General features: G+C 45.8%; 1 protein-coding gene across 13 annotated transcripts in view; it reads left to right on the top strand.

Annotated features, from left to right (window-relative positions):
- The first annotated feature begins 2,722 nt into the window (after positions 1–2,722).
- The window catches only part of Mast2 (microtubule associated serine/threonine kinase 2), a 115,349-nt gene continuing 106,691 nt past the window's right edge, over positions 2,723–11,380 (top strand). For 9 of the 13 annotated variants that reach the window (XM_075946955.1, XM_075946951.1, XM_075946954.1 and 6 more), the window contains exon 1: positions 3,085–3,607. In XM_075946955.1, coding sequence (XP_075803070.1) covers positions 3,483–3,607 — 125 coding nt within the window. In that variant the 5' untranslated portion in view covers positions 3,085–3,482. Of the gene's footprint in view, positions 2,803–3,083; positions 3,608–8,156; positions 8,187–11,380 lie in introns of those variants that run through there. The other 4 variants (XM_075946945.1, XM_075946944.1, XM_075946959.1 and 1 more) reach the window with 3 other exon arrangements.

Here is an 11,380-nt window from a genome sequence, read left to right as displayed (position 1 = left end):
CATGGCAATAGTATCTAAATGTTTAATGACGTTTATATATTTTTTCTGGGTCTGGATTTTCCTAAAGTAGTATTCAGCTGGCTTGGAAATCACACTTCTCACACTCACTCTCCCAAGTGCTGAGACGCCTGACTTAATATGTACATATTGAGGTAGGACACACATTTGATCCATCTGGAAACAAATGTTATAATAGACTAATTTAATTATGGCTGGACTTGGATTTCAGGGACAGCCACAAATTCTTCCCTTCCCTGAATCTGGCCCTCTTTGACATGGAACTTTTGTCTCTTCCCACATTGACTTGCTTTGTGACTCATGACTTGCTTTGGCGATGACACAGTCACCAATGTGGAGCCAACAAAGACTTGAAAAGAACTTTCATCTTGTCTTGCTTTCCTCTTGGGATTCCTCCTACTGTTGCCATGTGAAGAAGTTCATGCATGCCTAATGGAATGCGCAGTGTCTATGTCCTGTTTGCTTCCATTGCTAGAGCCAAGTGCCAGATGTGTGAGAGTGGCCTGATGATCTAGTCACCACAGATCACTCTCAGCTGTCTACAGAGGATGCCCAAGCCCAGCGATGGCCAGCTGGACAGCTTTGGACCATAAGACCCACACAGTTGGCCCACACAGTTGCCAAGAACAAATATTTGTTGGGGGTTGAGTAAATGGCTCAGTGAAAATTTGAGGAGCTCAATTTGAATCCCTAGCACTCATGCAAAAAGTCAAGAATGACTGGCATGTGCCTATAAACCTAGCATTTGGGGCACAAAGATAGGCTGATATCAGGAAAGTGCTGAATCGCAAGCGTCTGATTTAGTGAGAGGCCCTAACTCCTGGTAATAAGAGGGAAAGTGATAGAGGAAGATTCCTGGTGTCCTCCTTTGGCCTCTGCATGCAAATGTGTGCCCACAAGCTCATATGCGAACAACATACACACACCAAAAAAAGGTAGGATGAGACTCCGGTCCCAAAGCTGTGTTGGTGGCTGATCTTTGCAGAGCTGAACTGGCCTAAGCCTAGAGGAGTTTGTTTAGAAAGGGCCAACAAATCAAACAGAGCTTGGCAAGTTTGTCTTTTCTTTTTTTCCCTACCACTAGACATTGGATTACATTGCTTTGCAGAGTGCATAGTAATTCGTTTTTTGCATTTTGTTTTGAGACTGTTTCATGCTTCTCTTGAATTCTCTTGACACACTCTGTTTACATAGTTCTGGGATCAACCTCAGGACTTTGTGTATGCTGGACAAACATGCTACCAACGGAGCTACATTCCCAGCCCCCAAACAAAAACATTTTTTAAAAAAAGATCCTAAGGATTAAACTTGAGACCTTGTGCATGGTAGCCAAGCACTCTAGCATTGAGCTATAGCTCAAGACTCTAGGCAAAGGAATTTTAACCTTCTCTTGTATGGCCATTTCAGATTCAGCATGCGTTTCTGTTGGTAAACAAGAATGTGCAGGCCCTATCCCCTAGCAGGGGTAACTATAAATAGTGGTCACAGCCTGGGCTAATAGAAGGAAGAGGTGGGCAGAGGTTGGGTTTTGGATGATGGTCTTGTGATCTTAGAAAGTATACACTTTAACTTGAGATTTATTTTACTATTCAAACAAGAAAGTATTATGATGATTCTTATAAAGGCCTTTGGGAAGATGGTCCTAAGAGAGTAAGACTTTTTGTTTATTTGTTTTTTTGAAACAGGGTTTCTCTCTAGCTTTGGAGCCTGTTCTGGAACTAGCTCTTGTAGACCAGGTTGGCCTCGAACTCACAGAGATCTGCCTGCCTCTGCCTCCTGAGTGCTGGGATTAAAGGTGTGTGCCACCACCGCCGAGCAAGAATAAGACTTGATGCAAGGGAACTAGCTGGGAGACTTCCCCACTTCAACAAGTGAGGAAAGGTAAAACTGGATATGAGTTAGTGCCAATGGGATGGAAAGAGAAGGCTGATTGGAGAGATAGTGAGGGTATAGTGCAACCGGCCTTCTTCACTCTGAGGGAATGAGGAGAAAGAAGGAGCCAAGGATGGCTTTCTGTTTCTATTTGAGGTAAAGGATGGGAAGGAGCTGGGTGAGACAGGGAAAGCAGAAGCATGCTTCATGGGTCTTTCAACACATTGGTTATGTTTGTGGGTTCTGGTTTCTCACAGACCAAGGATTGAGTCCTCTCTGCACTATAACTTAACCTGTTCCCTCCAGTGTAAATGGAAACTACTGACCTCTTCTTCCTGTGTATATGAATTGAATGTGGCGTCTGGAACCCAATAGGCGCCATTGTGCTATCCATTATTTCTACTCAGAAAGGATTCAGGGAGGAGGCCGATGACAAATGGAAGAAACAGGCAGGAAAGGCTTCTGGGAATGAACTCTGGTTAGGTCAAAGAGGAAAAACAGCGTTGTGGCAGACCAGCTGAAGCCAGAAGGAGGCCAGGCATGGCTGAGCTGTCTGCCACGTGTTGTTAGGCAGATGAGTCATTGGAAGGGGCAGGTCAGGCCGCCCAGGCCGCCCAGGCCGCAGTGGGCTGGACCGTGGCAACAAGATGACTTCATTGTCAGTGGGAAGCCCATATCTTCCGGAAGCCTTTTTAGTCCCTGCATCCCGAAGGAATGCATCAGTTCTTTTACAGGACTTTATACACTGTCTGGTCAAAGACAGTGTAAACAGGACAGAGGGACAAGCATTGGAATCTGTCTAATGTGCCTGTTGATATGCTGGTGACCAGGTTCCTCTTCCTACACCTCAGCCTCCTTATCTGTTTCACGAGGGCGAGCTAACTTGTCCCTGAGGAGTGAGGTGCGAACTAGGTGAGCATGTGCGGGTAAACAGTGTGGTGGTCTTGCCCTTCCTGTTGGAAGTCATTTTCGGACCCTCAGCCCGCACAGCGCCGGGCTCGGCAAGCCCTTCACCAAAGGGATGAATGGAAGAACTACAAGGCGACCCGCAGCCTCCGCGGGCTCATCGGGAGCCCCGCCCCCTTCCGCCTCAGACCGCGCGGCGCGGCCGCGGGCGGGTCTTCGTGACCGTTCGCCAGCGCGTGCGCGGCAGGCCGCGCGCTGTGGGCGGCAAGCGGGCTGGTCGTGCGCGCGCGCGAGGGGCGGGCCGGGCGGCGGGCGGGCTGGCGGGCCGGCGGCTGGCTGCGGAGCCCGCGGCGGCGGCGGCGGCGGCGGCGGCGAGTGGCCAGCCGAGCGTGTGCCGGGCGTGGAGGGCGCGCCGGTGGCTATGCTGCCTCCGTGAGGCGCGCCGAGTAGGTCTCGGCGCCTGAGTCCACGGGAAGCGCGGAGACGCCGCGGGGCCGGAGTGCGGGTGTCTTTGAGCGCCCGCCGGGCCATGGTGGCTGTAGACCGGGCTTGCCGCGGCAGCGCTGCGGCCCGGGGTCGAGCCAGGCCGGCGCAGTCGCGGTGCTGACGCCCGCGGGGCCCTGACGCGGAGATGAAGCGGAGTCGCTGCCGCGAGCGGCCGCAGCCGCCGCCCGCCCGCCGGGAGGATGCGGCTCCGCGGGCGACCGAGTTGCCCCAGCCGCAGCCCTTGCCCCCGCGCCGGCGAGCGCCGCCCGGGAGGCAGCGACTGGAGGAGCGGAGCGGGCCCGCGGGGCCCGACGGCAGGGAGCAGGTCAGGCGGGCTGGGGTCGGCGGGCGAGGGTGGGCTCTGTGGGGGAGGGGACCTCGCGGGAGGACCGGGCTGCGGCGGTGAGGGGTGGGGACTGAGTCGGTTGGGAGGAGTGGGAGGTCTGAGGAGCCTGAGGAAAGGGGAGTGGAGAAATGAAGGTGAGGGCCTGGGGTTGCAGTGGACTTGGGGAAGGGCGGGTTGGAAGAATGAATAAGATGGTTTTTGGGGGGCATTTCTCATCCCGGGGTCTGGGTGGAGAGAAGGGGTTTTGGAATGTAGACAGGGTGGATGAGCAGCAGAGAGTAGACTTATTAAATTATCTAGAGGAGTTAGTAGTTTGAGGGAGGGATGCCACTTTGATAGTGTTGACTTTCTTAGAGTTTAAACCCACACTTAGAAAAACGGGGCATTTGCATTTGGTGGTCATTATACTTTTATAGGCAAGTATCCAGAATCATTAACATTCTCCTCAGTACCCATCTCCTCAATGACAAACCACCTTAAAAAAAAATACCTGCACGTGTGCAATCTCGAGGCCGGTGCTGTGGACAGAGAACCCGTGGGTGAAGGCTCTGCTTTCTCGTTAATGGGAAAAGCGAGAGAAATGTGAAAGTCCTTGTGAGATTTCCGAGTGGACTGGATGTGTTTATATACTTTATTAGACAACAGTACGTGTATTTATGAGTAGGGAATAAAGGTCGTCAGAGTTTATCAGGATAAACTGCCACTCACAGCGGTGGAAGTTCAGTGAAAGGAGAATGGCGAGAAAGGGACGTTGGAAGATCCGTAATCTTGTTAGATTTGTGGAAAAATGTTCTGTAGTAATGTACGCCAAGGGACAGCATTGCTTTTGCATAGCTCTGCTTTAGACCCCAGTTACGGGTCTCCCGCCTCCTGCTCCTCATATAAAATAAGCTTCCTCTGGCATCATTATATTTTGAGTTATACTATGTTAGCCTACGGTTTTTAACCCCTCCTCCCCCGATTTTGTTTTCCCACGTTTTATTCTCTGAGCTTTGGAGCTTTGCCATGGCTTCTAGTACCTAGTCAAAACTTTTGAAATGTACTTTTCTACTGATTTAGTTTACCCGGTGCAGTTGACTTTATTGTATGCTTCAGTGATGTGCTCAAGGCTGCTTGATCTCCCTTTTTTTCTAAGTAAATTTTAATGATTTTTTAGTTTTTATGTGCATTAGTATTTTGCCTTCACTTATCTCTGTGTTAGGGTGTCAGATTACCTGGGAACTGGAGCTACAGACAGGTGTGAGCTGCTATGAGGGTGCTGGGAATTAAACCCAGGTTCTGTAAAAGCAACCAGAGGCTGAACCATCTCTCCAGCTCTAATTCTCTTTTAAAAAAGAGCCTGGTGGTGGTGGCGCTTGCCTTTAGGCCCAGTACTTGGGAGACAGAGGCAGGTGGATCTCTGAGTTCCAGAACAGCCAGGGATACATGGAGAAACCCTGTCTTGGAAAACAAAAACTTTTTTTTAAATTTTTTATATTTAAAGATTTATTTATTTACTTTATGTGTATGAGTGCTTAATCTGCATGTATGCCATTATGCCAGAAGAGGGCATCAGATCCCACTATAGATAGTTGTGTGCCACCATGTGGTTTCTGGGAATTTAACCCAGGGCCAATGAAAGAGCAGCCAGTGCTCTTAATTTCCTTTCTCCTAATATACATTATCTTGTTGCCTTACCAACAACCTTCCTGAGTTTGTATTCTGTCTCAATTTCTTTACTTTATATATATAATCTTGATATTATGGTTTGTATACTTAGGCTTTCCCCAAACTGCCTTTAAGGTCATGATTTGACTTGCTTTTGAAATTGAGATTTGACTTAGTTTTGTGCACAGATCTAAGATTCATTCAACCTATGAGTTATTTGTTTATTTGTTTTCAAGACAGGGTTTCTCTGTAACTTTGGGGCCTGTCCTGGAACTCACTCTGTAGACCACAGTCTATGAATTTTATAGACTAATGTACCCAGTATGTGCACTGCTCACATGGAGGTGGAGAACATCTCCACTTCCCAAAATGTTTCCTAACTCCTCTACTTACTTCCCTTCTCCAAAGTTAACCAGACTTCCCACCCTTAGAACCATAGATTGCTTTTTAGCTAATACCTATGTAAATAAAAATCATGGGTCAGGTAGCGGTGGCGCAGACCTTTAATCCCAGCACTTGGGAGACAGAAATGGGTAAATCTCTGAGTTGGAGGCCAGCCTGGTCTATAGCGCAAGTTCTAGGACAGGCTCCAAAGTTACAGAGAAACCCTGTCTTGAACCCCATCTCCCCTTCATGAAGTTTGTAGTCTTCATTACTGAATTATCTTATTCAAATGACCCCTCCGTCCGTCCCTCCCTCCCTTCCTTCCTTCCTGTGATTATTTTTTTGAGACAGGGTTTCTCTGTAGCTTTGGATTCTGTGCTGGACCTTGCTCTGTAGACCAGGCTAGTCTTGAACTCACAGACATCCGCCTGCCTCTGCCTCCTGAGTGCTGAGATTAAAGGTGTGTGCCACCCCTGCCCAGCAGTCAAATGATTTCTGAGCATCTCTTCTGTGTCAGTTCCTTTTAGAAATACTTTGCTTTTTTATTGTTGTATAATTTTCCATAGTGTAACCATACTAGAACTTATTTTGCAACTTAAAATAGGGTGGGTGTGGATACTTGTGAAAAGTCTCATTGTGATAAGAGTTCCAAAAAGAATTCTGTGAATGGCTCAGAGAACTTTTTTAATATAATTAAATCTTACATTTTTTCTTTAATCTTCATCTTCTCAAGCTGTGTGAACTATTTGCTACTGTTGACCATGTGTTCTATTCTTGCCGCTACCCCTTTCCCCCATACTCATCCCATTTCTTTTTCTCTGACAACTTTCCTTTTTTTGTTTTCTCTTCCTGTTCTTAAAACATTCCCTGCTTCTTGCTTGTTTCTTTATTTTACTCCATACTGTAGCAAGCCCATACATAGGAAGTGCAAAGATCTGTAGTCTGTCATTTATACATGATTGGAGTATGACTTCTAGTTGTTCTTGTAATAAAAACTCAGGAGTCAGCTATCAGGGTGAAAACTGAGAGATCAGAGTAGCGGTGCGAGTGGCCAGCCACTAGAGTTCTTACCTCTACCAATGCTGAGACCAAAGGGGTGATGCTGTTCTTTCCTAGACTGCCTCCTCAGACTGCTGCCTCAGATGACACTGAGCTTCTGTCTCCTCCCTCCTTTTGTTCCTCCCTCAGCCCAGCCATATCACTTCCCCTCTCCACCTCCCTGGTGCTGGGAATAAAGGTGTGAGCCACCACTGCCTGAGCTCTAGTGGCTTAGCTCTGCACTCTGATCTTCAGGCAAGCTTTATTAAAACACACACACACAAAATCACTACACATAATCGTGTTACAGAATAGAGTCAGTCAAGTCTTTACACCTGCCTTTCTTTTTAGATTTGTATTGCCAACTTTGTGCTTAATGTTTCAATCAAAACTCAACGTGTGTGTGTGTGGTTTTTTTTTTGACAGGGTTTCTCTGTAGCCCTGGATGACCTGGAACTTGCTTTGTAGACCAGGCTGGCGTCTAACTCACAGAGATCCACCTGCTTCTGTCTCTGGTGTGTTGGGATTAAATGCACCTTTTTCTTTTTTAAAGATTTTATTTCATTTTTTAAAATTGTGTGTACGTGTGTGTTGCATGTAGGTTTGTGTATGGGAGTTCAGTGCCCATCAAGATCAGAAAGGGTGTTGGACTCCCCAGAACTAGAGTTAGAGGTAATTGTGAAGCACATGTAGTCACCAGGAAGAGCAGCAAGCACTTCTAACAGCTGAGTCAGTTTTCAGCCCCTCTTTGCTTTCTGAGACAGGATCTCACTACCCTAGAGCTCACCAAGTGGGCAATGCTGGCCAGCGAGCTCTGGAGACCTGCTTGCCTTTGCCTCCTAAGTGTTGGGGTTAAAGGTGTGTGCCATCATACCTGTTCGTGGCTTTTTTTTTTTTTGACTTAAGAAATATAACTTATTTATTGTATGTATATGTGCATGAGTGTACACGTTTGTGCGCACACCACAATCTGTTACTGTTTGTGTGCATTACATAATGCATGAATGAGTAAGGACACGTTGTGAGTGTTGGTTCTATCAGGCATCTCTTGATGCGAAAATTCAGATTACCAGGCTTAGCAGCAAGTGCTGACCCATCTCACTAAAGGCTAGATGACTCATAATGCATTAATACAATAAATGATACCTCCCCCCACTCCCACAGGGTCTCATTTAGCCTAGGCTGGCCTTGGAACTCTGTAGTTAGCTGAGGATGATTTTTCTTTCTTTTCTTTCTTTCTTTCTTTCTTTCTTTCTTTCTTTCTTTCTTTCTTTCTTTCTTTCTTTTTCCAAGACAGCGTTTCTCTGTGTTACCTTGGCTTTCCTGAAACTGGCTCTGTAGACTTGCATCAAATTTGCAGAGATCCATCTGCCACTGCATCCAGAGTGCTGGGATTAAAGGCGTATACCCAGTCACACTACACCGTGCTAGCTGAGACTGACTTTGAACTGATTCTCCAGTCTCTACCACCTAAATGATGCTTGTGGAGGTTAGAAGACAATTTTGAGTGTCTGTCCTTGCCCTCTGTCTTGTTTGAGATAGGGTCTGTTAGTTTTTTTTTCCTACTGTGTAAGCCAGGCTAGCAGCCTGTCTTAGTATTATTCTATTGCTGTGACTAGACACCATGACCAAAGGAACTATTATAAAAGAAAGCATTTATTTAACCTGGGGCTTGCATACAGTTCCAGAGGTCCATTATCATCATGGCAGGGAGCATGGTGGTTGATATGGCAGCATGGTGCTGAAACAGTTTCAGAGAGAGAGAGGCACCTTGAGACATCAAAGCCCACCCCTAGTGACATACTTCTTCTAAAAACGCTACACCTACTCAAACAAGGCTACATCTATATGAATCTATGGGAGCCATTCTTACTCAAACCACTATACTGCCTCATTAGCTTATGGCGATTTTTGACCTTCATCTAGTAAGAATACTGGGGTTATAGACACTTGTCTTAGGTGTCCAGCTTTTCTACAGGTTCTGAGGATTTGAACTCAAGTCTTTCCACTTGCACAATGATGTTTTATCCAACTGAGCCATCCTTCCAGCCTGTTTGCTCTCTATTTCTTACATTTGGGAGTAGTACATGTTATACAGGGATTCATTAAATAGAGGAGGATGGCCTTAGACTCAGTCTTTCTGCTTAAACCTAACAAGTACTGTTTGATCAGTTTCATTTCTTTTTATAAAACTTTTTAAAATTATATATCTGTGTGTCCTAGTTAGGGTTTTATTGCTGTGAAGAGACATCATGACCACTGTTACTCTTATAAAGGAAAATGTTTAATTGGGGCTGCTTACAGGTTCAGAGATTTAGTTTATTATTGTCATGAAAGGAAGCATGGTGGTTTGCAGACAGACACGGTGCTGGAGCTGAGGGTTCTAATCCAGATGGGTAGACAGCAGGAAGGGAGAGTGACCTTGGGCCTGGCTTGGGCTTCCGAAACCCCAAAGCCTGCCCCTCAGTGATATACTTATTCCAACAAAGCCACACCTATTCCCACACCTCCTAAAGTGCCACTCTGTATGAACCTATGGGATCCTTTTTCATTAAGACCACCTCACTGTGTGTTTTTGTATTGTGTGGCAATGCTTGTATCTCTGCATAACATATGGAGGTCACAGGACAAGTTTAAGGAGTTGATTCTCCTATGTGGATTCTGAAATTGAACTCAGGAATTAGGCTGTATGACAAGCTCTTTACCCACTGAGTCAGTCTGTTGGTGTTATTCTTTTTTATAAGGGGGGAAGGCCAGTCCCATGAGGGGCAGCAAGTTCCACAAGGGGCCGTGGTGGTCCACATGGGGCCTCGGTGAGTCCCCTGAGGCCTTGGCAGGTGGGAGACCACAGCAGAGAAACAGATATGCCACACACAGAGAGAATATGGATATAGAGTTTATTTAGTGGGTTATGGAGGGAAAAGGAAAGGGGGAAGGGAAAAGGAGGAAGAAGTGAGAGAGGCAGAGAGGGACTGGGAGAGGGCCAAGGGGTGGGGAGAGAGAAAGCACGGGCTGGAGAAGGGGAGATAAGCAGCTGCTTCCCTTGGTGGAAGGGGAGGGGTTGGGAGAGTGTGGGGCTTGTCTCTTAAAGGGACAGGGTACACAGGTGACAGACCAGGCCAGCAGATCATAACAGTTGGCCCTATGATTCTGTTCTTAATCTTTCATTTCACATGTCTGTTAGTTACTACATTCAAATTGAAGAAACTGCCCTTCTTGTTTCCCTCATACTCTATAAGGCTATAGAGCCAGTGATGGTGGTATATACCTTTAATTCCAGCATTCGGGAGGGAAAGGCAGGTGAATCTCTGTGAATTTGAGGCCAACTTAGTCTACAGAGTGAGTACAATGACAGCCAAGGCTACATGCACAAAGAGACCCAGTTTTGAACCCCCACCCACAAGACTATAGAGTTGTCTTATCTTTCATTTAAGTTACTATAAATCTCTTAACTCATCTTCTAGTTCTGTTCACTTATTTTCAGTGTGTTATTTTTATGTGCATGGGTGTTTTGCCTGCATATATATCTGTGTGAGGGTGTCAGATCTCCTGGAACCAGAGTTACAGGTGTGAGCTGCCATGTGGGTGCTGGGGAATTGAACCTGAGACCTCTGGAAGAGCAGCCAGTTCTCTTAACTGTTGAGCAGTCTCTCAAGTCCCTATCATCATTAGTCTATTTTCTTCTGTGATATTTTGTGCGTAGCAAATCATTATAAAATCTTAATTAAGAACTTGTCACTTTTTTCCTGAGAAATCTTATAGTTATTTCCATCACAATTTAGATCAAAGTTCAAAATGCTGATGACTTTGTCCTATAAGACTTTCTGGGGCTGGAGAGATGGCTCAGAGGTTAAGATAACTGACTGTTCTTCCAAAGATCCTGAGTTCAATTCCCAGCAACCACATGGTGGCTCACAACCATCTGTAATAAGATCTGGTGCTCTGTTGTATACATAATAACTAAATAAATCTTGAAAAAAAAAAGGACTTTCTGTAATCTGGCTCTTGGCCTTCCTTGGCTTCATTTCTTCATTTGTGTTAACTAGTTCTAGTTAGACCTTGGTGATCTCCAAGTATATTAAGCATTCTATTTCTACTTGAGGACATTTTAAAAAATTATAACTTTAGTAGTTTTTCACTTGATTTCTGTACCCGAAATGGCCTTTTCCAGATGGATCCATATAACTGACTTTCTTATTTTGTTTATGTCTGTTGAGATAATGTTTCTTAAAGAAATCTTTCTGGACCGGGCAGTGGTTGCACGCGCCTTTAATCCCAGCACTTGGGAGGCAGAGGCAGGTGGATCTCTCTCTGGGAATTAAGGCTGAACTGGTCTATATATATAGAGAGAGTTTCAGGACAGGCTCTAAAGCTACACAGAGAAACCCTGTCTCAACATCCCCCCCCCCCCCAAAAAAAAACCTTTCTGGAGTACCCTTTCCAAAATTATTCTTGTGGTTACTTCCTTTTATCTTTCAATTTTTATTTTTTTATGCATTGGAGTTTTGTCTGCCTTCATGTCTGTGTGAGGGTGTTGGAGCCTCTGGAACTGGAATTACAGACAGTTGTGAGCTGTCATGTGGGTGCTGGGAATTGAACCTGGGTCTTTTGTAAGAGCAGCCAATGTTTTTAATTTTTAATGGCTGAACCATTCCTCCTTTTGATTTCATATCTTCTATTGAT

This window comes from Microtus pennsylvanicus, chromosome 13 (assembly GCF_037038515.1).
Source record: "Microtus pennsylvanicus isolate mMicPen1 chromosome 13, mMicPen1.hap1, whole genome shotgun sequence".
In the NCBI taxonomy this organism is placed as follows: Eukaryota; Metazoa; Chordata; class Mammalia; order Rodentia; family Cricetidae; genus Microtus; species Microtus pennsylvanicus.
This window is presented reverse-complemented; position numbering and strand designations above follow the sequence as displayed.